Source organism: Acomys minous, assembly GCF_964271855.1.
Source record: "Acomys minous genome assembly, chromosome: 6".
NCBI lineage: Eukaryota > Metazoa > Chordata > Mammalia > Rodentia > Muridae > Acomys > Acomys minous.
The window spans coordinates 36,367,028-36,380,970 of record NC_140487.1 but is presented as its reverse complement, the minus strand read 5'-3'; the positions used below and the strand labels follow the sequence as shown (position 1 = coordinate 36,380,970).

The 13,943-nt window shown below is 41.4% G+C and overlaps 2 protein-coding genes across 7 annotated transcripts in view; one reads left to right on the top strand and one right to left on the bottom strand.

Annotated features, from left to right (window-relative positions):
- Nucleotides 1–8,956, top strand: part of FBXL13 (F-box and leucine rich repeat protein 13) — a 209,671-nt gene extending 200,715 nt beyond the window's left edge. For 3 of the 4 annotated variants that reach the window (XM_084787279.1, XM_084787275.1, XM_084787278.1), the window contains one exon: nucleotides 8,703–8,956. The gene's annotated coding sequence lies outside the window, so the exon portion shown is untranslated. Of the gene's footprint in view, nucleotides 1–929; nucleotides 976–8,702 lie in introns of those variants that run through there. The other variant, XM_084787277.1, reaches the window with a different exon arrangement.
- FAM185A (family with sequence similarity 185 member A) overlaps nucleotides 1–13,943 on the bottom strand; it is a 54,439-nt gene that overhangs the window by 13,912 nt on the left and 26,584 nt on the right. For all 3 annotated transcript variants that reach the window (XM_084787298.1, XM_084787297.1, XM_084787296.1), the window contains 2 exons: nucleotides 12,560–12,655; nucleotides 8,972–9,106 (listed from right to left, as the gene is read on the bottom strand). In XM_084787298.1, the coding sequence (XP_084643424.1) occupies nucleotides 8,972–9,106; nucleotides 12,560–12,655 (231 nt within the window). The remainder of the gene's footprint in view (nucleotides 1–8,971; nucleotides 9,107–12,559; nucleotides 12,656–13,943) is intronic.

Here is a 13,943-nt window from a genome sequence, read left to right as displayed (position 1 = left end):
GAACCACAGTTTAGTTATTAAAGAAAGGTAGATCTCATTAGGAAGAGGAAAAAAATAGATATGGAGAGGGGCTGGAACCAGAAGGATCAAGTAGGAAGTGGAGGCAAGGGAGATGAGAGGATACAGAGAGAGAGCGGTAAAATTAAAGATCATATGAGGGGTAATAAAGAAACAATACAGTGGAAACGTCATAGAACATACACACAATTGAAGGCCATTTAAATGAAATTGCAAAAAAAAAATGACTAAGACAGGTCCCCAACTAGAGAAGTCTTGTTACCAAATGAAGCTTCCAATATCTGAATTACATCTAAGGGAGTTGTTGGCCCACAGGGTCCTATGGGAATGCTCGAACAACCCAGGCTGTTGCCAAGGCTATAGGTTGTTCTCCACAAACTGACAGCAAGGGTCCATTGCTGAAGACAACACCTACACAAATGAATGAACACGGAGAAGTTGAGCTGCTGCCTACACAGAGCCTTTACCTCTGTTCTAGAGTCTCTGGCACAGGAAGGTATTCCGCACACTACCAAAGGAGAAATGTAAACACTAACCCAACCACAAACCCTTTGATCCACATGGTGTCCTAAGGGAGCAACTAACCAGTATCTGATTTGACTTATGGCCCCACTCTGTGAGATGGAACCCACACCGGACATTGCTTGTGTAACCAAGAACCTGAAACTAGATAGCCCAGGGATCTGGAGAAAACCAAATACGATGGATTAAAAAAAAAAAAAAAAGTAATAAAATGACTCCTAATGACATGCTGCTATGCTCGTAGATCAGTGCCTTGCTCAGCCATCATCAGAGAAGCTTCTTCCTGTAGCATACGGGAACAAATTCAGACTCACTGCCACACATTATGAAGAGAATGAACGACTCTGGAACACTCAGCACTAAATTGGGTATCTCCATCAAATTCTCAGGGCTCCAGGAATCCATGGAGGAGGAGGAGGCACAAAGAGTGTAAGGGCCAGAAGGGAACAGGTAAGCAAGGCTTCTAAATCAACATGACCGAAGGACATATGAAATCAGAGGTTGCGGCAGCATGCACAGAGCCGCATGGGTCTGCACAAGATTCTCTGTGTATGTTACGGCTTCCAGTTTTGTGTTTTTATGGGATCCCTGAATGTGCAAATGGTGCATCTCTGACCCTTGTGGCTTCTCATGGTTCGTTGCCTTCAGTTTGTTTTGTCCAATGCTAATGTGTTAGTTTCTGTTTTATCTTTTTACATCTTATTATTGTCCTTTAGACAATAATTGTTTTCCAAGAGATAGGGAGTGGATCTGGATGGGGGGAGTTGGGAAGGAGCTGGGGTATGTAACCAGGATATATCATGTGAGGAAAAAAAGGTAAAACAAACAAACAAATCCCACAAATAACATGAAAGGTTAAGACAGGGTATTCTCCCAAATCCATTACTCATATAGAGATATTCTCTAGTGAAAACTATCTGGATGAACACAACTTAAAAGAATGATCATAAACGTCAAGAATTCAAGGAATTTTAAGATTCCCCTCTTTGAAAACATTAATGTGCTTAATGAAAAATAGCAGTAAATGCCTGAGTGATGCACACGAAAACACAAATATACTTCATGAAATAAAGAAGAAAATGTAGGATTTGAAAACTGAATTCAGGAAAGAAGCACTCGAAGACAAATGCAAGGCAAAATGAAGATGAACTGAAAACCTCATTAACCCAAGTGGGGAACTCAGGGGAAACCTTAAAATAGAGTGGATGGAGCAGAACAAAGAATATCAGGACTTGAAGACAAAGTCGAGGAATTAGGCCACACAGGCACATGAAAAGTAAAAATAAAAGCATACAAAGAGCATGCAGGGACCATGGAATGTCATGTCTTTGAATTATGGGCATAGATGAAAGAGAAGATTCCTTAGTCAACGTCATAGACCTTCAGTAAGACTACAGAAGGAAACTTCCCCAAGTTAAGGAACAATAGCCCCATAAAGACACCAGCAGCACACAGCATAGCAAGCAGACAGAGTCAGAACAGAAACTCCTCATGGCATAGTATAGTAAAAATACCTAGTACACAGAGCGAGGGGTACTGAAAGCTGCAAAATGCCCAAGTCACACAGCAGAGGCTGATTTCTCAATGGAAACTTTAAAAGTCAGAAGAACCTACCACATGCTCCAAGTTCTGAGAGACCATGGTTCTCAACCTACATGACTCTGCCCAGGAAAACTATCTGCCATAGCCAAGGAGAAAGAAAAACTTGCCATAACAAGCTGAAAGAATTCACATCTACCAGACTATCCCTATTTTCAGAATATTGGAACTAGTATTACTTTGTACTAAAGAGAGAAATAAGTAAAGCCAAGAGACTACAGAAAGAAAATAAATGAAGTTGTGATTACCAGAACACCAAGTAAGGCTAAGAACACAAACAGAAAACAAAACAGTAAAATAAATGTAATCAACACATACCTTTCAATAATAACTTTAAACATTAATGGCCTAAAATTCTCCAAATCAAAAGACAGGTTGACTACTAGAAACAAAATTCATCTTTCTGTTGTCTACAAGAAATCCTGCTTTTAAAGATAGCTACTTAGAATGAAAGGATGGGAAAATTATAGCAAATGGAACCAGGAAGCAAACTGGTGTCACTATCCTAAGTCTGATAAAAGACTTCAAACCAAAGCTAATCAGAAGAGATAACGAAAGCCACTTCATTCTAATCAAGGGAACAGTTAACTAAGAAGCCATTACAACCCCAAATATATATTCACCAAACTGTGGTGCACCCAATTTCATAAAAAGTATACTGTGTACTGGTACAGGCTAATTAACTTAAACTCAGTACATGATTTCAATGCCCTATTTTTACCAATAAGTAGGTCATATAAACAAACAAACAAACAAACAAACAACAGAATAATGTCAGAATTGAATGGCAGTGGACACCAAGTAGAACTAATAGATCTACAGATAATTCCACTCGTGCCAAGGTATATGCATTCTACACAGCCGCCCATGGAAGCTTAAAACATCCTGGGGCAAAACCAAATCTTACTAAAATCAGGATAACTACAGTAATTCCATATATTTTATCTGGCCACAGTGGAAAAATGTTTAAAATTAACAATAAACAATTTTCTAATAATTACATAAATTTGGGGAGATTAAACAACACATTACTGAATGATGAATGAATTAAAGTAATTAAAAGAAAGAAAAATATTTCTGTAAGTAAAAATGAAAACATAGCACAATAAAACTTCTGGAAAAACATTAAAAGCAATCCTAAAAGAAGAAATTTATAATTTTCACCTCCTACGTTAAAAAAAATCAGAAAGAACACAAACAAATGAGTTAATGATGCAATTCAAGAATTTGGAAAAACAAGAATAAACCAAAATAAAATCCAACAGATGCCAGGAAACAATAAAAATCAGGGTCGATATTAACGAGATGGGATCAAACAATACAAAGAATCTAAGAGCGAGTTCTTTGAAAAAGTCAGATTGGCAGACATTTGGCTAAACTAACCAAAAGAAAAAGAGAACCCAAATTAACAATCAGAAATAAACAGGCAAACATTACAACAGATACAAAGAAATTCAGAATACTATAAGGTAATACTTTGATAACCTATACTCCATTAAGTTAGAAAACTTGAAAGAAATGGACAAATGTCTATAATTATCCAAACATTCAAAGTTAAACCAAGGAGCGTTTATCAAGGCAGACCCATGAAGTCCTCAACGGAAAGAACCTCAAGCCCTGAAGGATTCATAGCAGAACCAGAAATTCAAAGAACTACAACCAATATTTCTTAAATTAATTAAAGAAACCAAAACAGAAGGAACACTTCTGAACCCCTTCTATGAAGCCGGTGTTACTTTACTACCTAAACTAGACAAAGCTCAACAAAGAAAGAAAACTTCAGGTCAATATCCTTGAGGAACAGACACAAAAATTCCCTAAGCAATACCTGCAAGCTTAACACAGGCAATTGTATCCTGGAGATACAAGGATGGGTTTAACATATTTATGTCAATAAGTGTAATAAATCACATAGATGGACTCAAAGGCAAAATCACATGATCATCTTTACAGATGCAGAAAAAAGTTCTGACAAAATCCTATACCTGTGTGAGCACCAGGTTCCATTCCCTCTGGAACTGTAAACTAAGAACTCTAACTTTGTGGTCTTTGGAGTTTGTCTAATCCCCTCAGCTCAGAGAGTTGGCCAGGCTCCGCAGCAGCTCCCCTCCCAATTGTACTGTACTCTGATGACTTCATCAAAGCCATAGTCAGCACTCTTCTCATTTATTTCTATCACTTAGGGACCACTTTTGTTAAGTGCCTGACGTCAGTGTCTTGACAATCGTAAACCTATTTTATTTTGCTTTTTGTGTGAAAAGAAACAATGAAGATGATGATTACAAGGATCTTAAAAATTCCTTCACATCACTTAGTTTAGGCATCAAGAGGAGGGGACCGTCATTTAATACAACAAATCTCTTCTCAGTGCCAGTTAGTAAGGGTAAGAGAATGAACGGAGAAATTCCAGGTTGACAATTGCTGTGGGTCAGAAGAAAGCCTTTGCTTGCAAAGTGTGTTTGTTGGGTAGGGTGCTTTGAACGCCACTGACCCTGCTCTCCAGTGACAATGCTACTGGTCACTGACAAAGACGACCTATTGCTTTGGGTGAAGCTCTCGTAGTTATTATGTAACTGAATGATGCTGTGAGGAAAGACATTGCATTGCCAGACTTTGGACTCTGCCATAGGAATCAATACAACTATTGTGTTACTGTTCTTCTTGCTGTTTGAATCTACTTTTCTGTGTAGTAATTAAAGTATGTCAATTACTTCAAACAAACAAAAAATGTACTTTACTATTCCTCTGTCATTGTTTCAGGCAAGAGGTAACTTAATCCCCAGAACTGCATCATGCTTGGGAGACTGGTCTTTTCAAAAATGATATATATGCTATCAGCCTTTACGACAAAGCTTACGACAAACAGAAGTAAAGTCTGATCCTCTTGGTAGACATTAACAATGGCGATGTGGTATTGTCTGTAGTATTCCCCAAATCTCACTTTGTCAAGGAAACAAAGTGAAAGAGGACCAGAGAACTGAAAACAGCTCCTACATTAACTCTTTACCAGCATACTGTATGCTTTAAAAAGCCTTACATGCATAAACCAATACCTGATTATCTGATGTTTTGAGTTACTGTTCCCCCATGTGGTCCTAAACATACTCATGGCACTAACAAATGCCTTTTCTGTGTCCTAACAGCAGTAGTTATCTCTAAATGTCACGTCAAGGACTACAGTTTTTTCTTATTTGTAGAGTAAGAACATCTATCCTTAATTTAAAAACTATAACCTAAGTATTTATATCACACTTCTGCTTCTTTTCCAACCAAAGGCCCGATTTTCTGGTGTGTGTGGAGGTCAGAGGGGAGGCTCTGGTACTGTTCCTTGGGTGCTAGCCACCCTGCCTTTTCAAACTTGTTTTCTCAAATGGCCTGGAACTGAGTCCGCTAGACTGGCTGGCCAGTGAGGCCAGGATCTGCCCGTCTCTGCCTCCCCAGTGCTCCAGTCATAAGCAGACTGCCACTGACGCTGCTGGTGGTGGTGTTTTAATATGTGGGTGTGGGTTTGGGATCAAACTTCAGTCCTCCTGCATCTAGGGAAGGACTGTACTGGCTGAGCCTCTTCTACAGCCTCAGTTTTCCATTCTAAAAGTCATACCATTACACCTTAACATATATTGAGAACTCAAGCTTGATGGTTTACTTTGGTTACAAATGAATCTTTTTTTTTTTCCACTCTGTAGTTTGACTACAGTGAAGCTGAGCAGTAGTGCTGGCTTCTGTACAAGACAAGCAGAGCAAATGTCAGACTTGCATCAGCAGCACGTTTTCCCTCTAACACTCTTTAGATACAGACTTTGTACCACAGGTGTTCCAGGGGTTAGAGGGTAGATACACTGCATTCAATTTCACATCTGACATGATGACACTGAATTCTAAAACAATAGAGAAATCAGCTTAGGGAGGTAAACACCTGAACCCATAGGCTTCCTCTGACCTCAGAACAGCACGTGGTATTTAGAAATGACTATAGTAATGATACAGACCTATTTTTCAGTAATAGCTAGAGCAGGGGAAACAGGAGAACAAGAACTCAAAATTACAGGCACCACATGAAAACCCTGGGCAAAACTCGAGCCTGAGGGGCTAGATTTGATTGGACCGGCTTCATAGAGAATTACCCAGCAGTCAGGCTGCAGATATGATCCGGCGCTCTTGGGAATAAGGGTACTGTTCCTGTTTCTCTGCCTCATAGACCATACGGAAGGCCCAGATGAGCTCTCATCTGCTTGCAACAATAAATTACATGTAAAGCTGCTTATTACTTCTAAAATTAGACATCAGTGCAGAAAAGAATAACATGATCTGATCTTTTTGAGTCAGTCTGTATCTTTTATACACTTGATATATAAGGTCTCTGGCCTTGGGAAACTGTTTAAGAAACAAAGCATAGTGTAAGATGTTTTTTTTAACCCTCAAATCCATCACACAGCTTTGGGAGAGGCCACTCCTGTTTCAGCTGAGGCCCTCTGTCCTGCCACTCTAGTGGATTTGGCAGAGGCAGCATGAGGCTAACGGGGGCTCAGCCTCCTAGAATACCCTGGGCAGCACTCTGGAAGGACTCTGCTGACCCTGTGCCTGGTAGTGAGCAAGAAAGGACTCTTTCTTCTGCAATTTGACCTTTTCTGGCTCAGGAAGTGGAGCCAGAGTTTAAGAGCTAAACACACTTGAAAAAGACTAAAGAGGCCAAGAGGCTTTCACCCCAGTAAATACTATGCACCCTCACAGCATTTCCTGGCCTTTTCCTTCCATTTGTGTCATCGGAGTGAGGCAGCCTCTGCCTAGCTTTGCTTTCACCCAGCACTGTTCTCTCCAACCCTTCTCCACACGAGTATAAAATGATCACACTAATATACAAGTCCAATTATGTGAATCCCAGGTCAAAGGCTTTCAATACTCTCAATATAAAATCCAAATCAGCCAACTTCACCCAAATTCTCAGCCACTTTTGTTTTTGTTTTGTTTTTTGGTTTTGTTTTGTTTTTTTTGAGACAGGGTTTCTCTGTGTAGCCTTGGCTGTCCTGGCCTCACTTTGTAGACCAAGCTGGCTTCGAACTCACAGCAATCCACCTGCCTCTGCCTCCCAAATGCTGGGATTAAAGGCGTGTGCTACCACACTCGGCTCTCAGCCACCTTTTAATCCACTTTCCTCTCTTGTAGTCTAGCCATATTTGGCTTCCATTTTCTCAAACTCATGTTAATCTAATTTACAAACAGTGCCTCCACATTGCACAGTGCCACACACTACACACACCTTTATAGCATATACATGGCAGGCACTGGCTGGTCTTTCCCCAATAGAATATAAGCTCTCTGGGACCTTTGTATTACTGCTCCTGTGTTCCTATCTTCTAGCAGGATCTGACTCCAGAAACGTTTGTTAAGTGACTGTGCAGATGAAAACAGGAAAGGACAGAAAGAAAACACTCTAGGCTAGAGAAAGATAAGTAGCTTGATAAGTAGGTGGCACTAGCTCATTGGGAAGGATATGAGCAAGAATAATGAACTCATGCACTAATTTGAAGTTATGTACACAAAAATAATGGCTGAAACCATAAAAACAGGGGTTTAAATTAAGTTCCAGAATGGCATATGACTTCATGAGTATCGAAATAAAAATATACTGAAGTAGCTTCATTTACAATTCAAACATGCTTACACATACAAATCATTTTTTCTGTTAAGATTCAGAACACTGCTAAATTTTTATTATGGAATAGAAATAGATAACTATTGGCTCAATATAAACTCAAGAAGTTAGGCACCTGATTATGTATAAGCCCAGTACTTGGTGGGCTAAAGCAGAAAGATTATAAATTCTGGCAAGTCTGAACTACTCAGGGAGACCTTGCCTAATACTGTAGTGAGGATTTTTGAGTTTTGGTTTCTTTAAAAAAAAAAACCTATAGAAATGTAAGAATGTTTTAATTTTAATCCCAGGTGTGGGATCTGTGGCTGTTTCAGTTTGTTTGCAGCAGCTGACTATGATTTGCCTTGTGCTCTAGCAGAGCCACAGTTTTGCCAGCTGCAGATAGTTTTTGCCATTGTGTGATGTTTGGAATTCTGGGGTCTTTTCAGAGAGTATATAAATGCTAGGTCCCGCAGAGGCGGGGTGTGGGTTATTGGTAGCTGTTGGTTGCGGTTTGTTAAGTAGTTGTGAGCAAAGAAGAAAAAACAAGAAGAAATTAGATATCCTGACCCCGAAGATGAAACTTTTCCTAAGGAGCTCAACACCCTAATCGGCAGGAAGTAGTCTAAAGATAATGATGCCTCTTTCCTCTCTATTTTTACTCTCCTATCCAGCATTAGGGGATTGAAAGAGAGATGAATAGGGGTGGAGAAATGTGGAAGAACGAACCCACAAAGTAGCATGCACTGGCTACATAACATAAACAAACAAAATTAACCCATCCCAAGTCTCAAGTTGATTCTTAACTCTGACATTCATCACATTTTTATCTTGTAGTTACAATTCTGCCCAGTAGGCACTGAGTCAGACTGGGGAATGTACAGATGTTTTTATTCTTATCATACTTTTGTTAATATCTTTTTTTTTTCAGATTGCAGTTAATTTTCAAATTCAAGAGTTCAACTCACTCCACCCTGCCATCCTGTGCCCCCTCCCTGGAAAAAGATTTAAGTGCATTTTATCTAAGACAGAAGCACTGAGTGATTGGAAATGACTGAAGGAGGCCTTCAACAGTGTCTGCATGATGTTACTGACAATCACTGAAGAACAGTGTCAAACACCAGAAGACAAGAAAGGCAAAGATGAACCTGCAGTGAACACACAGAGCCATGCATCCATGGCAATATGCAGTCTCCTTACCTGTAACCGTCACACCATCACCTTTATGATCTTTGGCCATTTCCCGAACACGAGCTTCTGCATCCACAACTACCTCCTGCCCTGATAACTTTAAATAAGCTTGTAGAGAAGATGGGGCCTTGACAGTAATAGAACCTGTGGCAAATTTAGAGTAAAACAAAACAAATAAGCCAAATTGTACATTTAATCGAAAATACTGCTCAACTGCTCTGTTTTCCTTCCTCTGCACACTGATTTAAACTGCCATGGATTTTCTCTTTCCCAGGCAGTCCAAGTATCCCTTAAGGCATTCGCCGTGACTGCAGACAAGAGTATGGGCATCAGAACATCATGGACTACTAGCTCTTCCATTTGACATCCCTACTCAGCACACACACACACACACACACACACACACACACATACACGTGCGCGCGCACACACACGGGAGCGGTGGGAGGGGGGGGGGAGAGAGAGAGAGAGAGAGAGAGAGAGAGAGAGAGAGAGAGAGAGAGGAGAGAGAGAGAGAGAGAGATTTAGTAATTTACCACACACGTGGCACAGACAGGATACGCTATCAGTGAACATTTGCGAAGAGCTAAATAATCAACATTCCAACTTCCTGAAGTACCATTATGACCTCAACTGTACCCATGAAGATTTGTTCAAGTCCCCAAGGCAGCTGCAGGCCTAGTGCAAAGTCCACAAAGCCTGTGCTGTCAGTCCCTCTGCTGTGTCACACACGGCCACCTCAGTGTCCTGCAAGACTCATGACCTCACTGACCACTACACCATGTGAACCACAGGATCCTGGATGTTTAGTTATGCTTGGAGTGTAAGGCAAAAATAAGATTATCTGGATTCCTTTAGAGTCAGATACAGGCTTTTAAGTACTGACAGCAAAACCCTCAGCTTTATTTTCAGTATAGGCTGGCAGTTATTAAAGGAAGACTAAAGGAATAAGATTCTAAAGGAATAAATCAGAAAAAGCACTCCAGTAGCTGTGGAATCCCCTGTCAAAACAACCGCACAGGTCTCAGTGCAAATTTACCAGAAAACTCCTAATTCATCAGCTTCATTCTGCTTCTTACCAAAGCAGAGCCTTACCCCATAAGGGACAAAGAGAACCAGCATGACACACACAGAACTCACTCATATATGGTCATAATACCCTCTTAGTCTGCTTACCACCAATCTATTGACTTAAGTAATGGCAGCAGGAAGTCTGGGTTAAGATGGACTCCTGTGGCTGAAGAGATGGCTCAGTGGGTAAGGGTCCTCTGTGTACAGGCATGAAATTGAAATCTCAGAACTCACTTAAGAAGCAGGGAACGCCCATGTGTGCTATATGTAGCTCACTGCCAGGTGGTGGGGAGGGCAGAGGCAGGAGGACTGCTGAGACTCTGGCTGGCTGCTAGCTTAGCTTTAGATTCCGTGAGAGACCAGGTCTCAAAGGGTTAAGGCAGAGAGCAATAGGGCAGGACCCCCACATCCTGCCCTTGCCTCCGCTCACAATCATGTGCACATACACCACACACTCGAGACTTAGTCATGCAAAGCGAGAGGAAAGGCACCAGGTAGATGAGCCCCTGTATGGCCACCAGCTGACAGTATTCTCTCAAAAATTCAAACATGAGCTAATAGGACAGTGCCACACACTGAAGGCACACTATGTGAGGCCTCTTCACCTTTCCTAGGATGGAAATGCCAGCTTTGAGGCACGGCTGGCTCCCAGGCAGCTCCCAGACTTCCTGAGTGAAAGCATTAGGTCATCCAACATGTTCACTTTCATAGGACAGAACAAATAAGCCCTCTTACATTTCTCCTCAGCTCCCAGGGCTAAATGGTGAAGACCAAAGAGACTCAAATAGTTGGCTCAGAACTCCGCAGCAAGACAGTGACAAAGCTGCGACAGACTGCCAAGGGCCTCACCTAACCCCTAAGCAAAAGAACCCTGAATAAGAAGGTAGAGATCTTCATTTCTAGTTATCTCGAAGCTGCCAGGAACTTGGTTTGCAGCAGGAAAATACAAAATTTTAATTCTGTACTACTTCAATATGCTGTTGAAACAATGCTATAACTAATACTCAAAAAAATTTTAAGTGCATGAAGAGTGATCATCTTCAAAGTTAAAAAAAAAAATAGTTTGCTTTGATTCTTTATCCATTGCACAATGTAAGAAATAACTTTCATAGGAAAGCTGTTTATTCAAAGCTGCCCCGCCCCCGACTCCATTCTGTTACTAGTTCCATTCATGGTTAATAGCTGTTGCCCTCTTGGGTTTTCATAGTGAAATTCTATGGTTAAGACTTAAATGAGAATGCCCCCCAACACACACCAGCTCCTATGTTTGAACACTTGGTCCTCAGCTGGTGGAACCGTGGGAAGGATTTGGATGTGTGGCCTTGTTGGAGAAGGTGTGCCACTTCAGGCAGGCTTTGAGGTTTCAAAGCCTATATCATTCTCCGTTTGATGAGATGCAGTGTGCTGAAGACGTGGAGTCTAGCTACTGCTGCAGGGCCTCGCCTGCCCGACTGTTGCCATGCTGCCCACTATGATGATCATGGGCTGTAACCCTGAGACTGTGAGCCCCAAATAAATGGTTTCTTTAATAAGCTGTCTTGGTCTTGGTGTCTTATTCCAGCAAGAGAAAAGTAACTAAGACAAAGTTAGCAGTTTCATGAGGACAAGATCATATCCCATTTTACAGAAAACAAGGCAGGGTCATGAGAAAGCCTTAAGTGTCAGCACCTGTTTCAGGACTACCCACTCTGGGCTCAGTAGGTCTCCTTTGGCTCTGGGGAAGCACTCTGACTGCATAGAAGACTGTTAACGTGACAACGAAATTAACAATGGCAGGAACTAGTTTCTGCAAGGAAATATTATCATTACAATATACCATCCCATCCTAGCCAAAGTGCACGGATCCTATATATTGTTCTTAATCTTTCTAAGTCTTTTCTAGGGAAGCATAGTTCCTAATTTCCTGTACCTCAGTCACTCCCACTCATACAGCTACATTGTCACTTGTGCACATGTGTATGCCTACATACACAATTTTCAGAGGAAAAAAGCGTATTTAAGATGACTATTTAGACACAACTGATATTTACCTTTCCAGTGCATAAGAAATATCCAATTTTAAATAAATACGTGAACTCTGAATAAGCTGCCCACATGAGAAGTTATTAGACAGACACATCAGCAATCTGCTTTTGAGAACCTTTATGGAGACACTCGGGGCCACACCCTGAGCGCCACTGTCCTGCAGGAACAGCAGGCTTTCTACAGGCTGGCAGGAAAACGCATACTCTATTTCCTGCATGGCAAAACTGAGAGATCCACATGGGAACATTAAAAATTCTACAGGAACAGTCAAACTAGAACAGCATTTTTATTTACCTACAAAAAGGAAGTCTGTCTTCATGGCCATCTGTCCTAAACAACGATTTCTGATTGGCTTAGAAAGCTCAATAGCCAGTGCTTAAATCAGATTTAACAGAGAAAACTCCTTGAAGTCGCTGTAGATAACCCGGCCACCTGTTTCCCAAATGTCCATCATTCTTTCCTCACGCTGCACACCACGCTGTGACCCTCCGGGTGGCTCACCTTCCTGTGAGGTCAGTGCCACTTCCCCCAGCTGACTGACATAAACGTCTATGGCACCCCGATGACTGCAGGCTTTCAGACACCCAGAGGACGAATCTGAGAAAAAGAAGAACGTAATCATGATTGCTCTTAATGGAGTAAGTGCAATTAAAACCTTGAAATAAAAGGCCCTGTGCTGACATTTGGGGAGAACCTACAAACCTTGAAAGGCTGTGTTTTCCCACTAACAATGCCATAAATTTAGCTAGGCGCAGCGCATGCCTGAAATGTCAGCACTCAGGGAGGCAGAGGCAGGCGGATCTCTGTGAGTTCAAGACCAGCCTGGTCTATAAATTGAGTTCAGGACAACCAGGACTACAGAAACCTTGTCTCGAAAAACCAAAACAAACAATAAACAACAAACCAACCAATGTCATTATTTTCATCAAAATGTAAACAAGTATTAGACATTTAGGAACCTACACACAGACAACTAACAACACTATATAATCGCAGAACTGTGAATATGCATCTTTTTAAGTTTAATGTTCTTATGTGTATGGTTCTTTTGCCAACATGTATGACTACATAGCACTTGCATGCCTAGCCCACAGAAGCCAGAAAAGGACATGCAGACCCTGAGCTGGAGTTACAGATAGTTGTGAGGCACCATGTGGGTGCTGGTAATCCAGGTCCTCTGGAAGAGCAGCCAGGACTCTTAACCAGCTCTCCTGCCCAGTCGGTCACCTTCTAAAACCTGACTGTAGGAAGGATGGTATGCAGCAATGCAGCTAATGTGAAGACCGGAAAGCATCACCAAGTATTTCATCTAGCCCAATACTGACAAAGTTCGCAAACTTCCAGTATTTACCAAAGCGGTTTACCTTGTGTTCAGTCTATAAGCAGCAGTAAAGTTGGGGATAAATTTCTTATTTTCTCTTTCAGCAAAGCTGCTGCACTGAGAGTCTCAGGTTATCCACATAGACTTTGCTGCATTTCTAGACGGGCAGCAAGTGTATGGAGTGTCCCTGGAAGAGGGAAGGCTGCTGCCGCCTAGCACTTCTTTACAACTTTCTGACTTGACAGGTGTCTTTAAAATGGGATAAGAAATCATAACTAAGCTGGTCCTTATATGGACTCAAACTTCCCGATATGATCTGTGGCTCCTGTTTTCAGGGGACCAACAGCTTATGGTCAAGGGGAAACAGAGTCAGAGACAAGGACCCTGGAGAGTGACTTGAAGTGTCAGTGCTAAGGGTCTTCTTCCCTTTCCCCACGGCCACCAAAACTCTCATGTAGTATCTGCCTGATTGTCTTGAGAAGGGCAGAGAACATTCTTTTCAGCAGCCTCTCTAAAAAGCACAAGCTATCAAGAGCTTTTACTATTTCACCTGAGAAGCAAGAT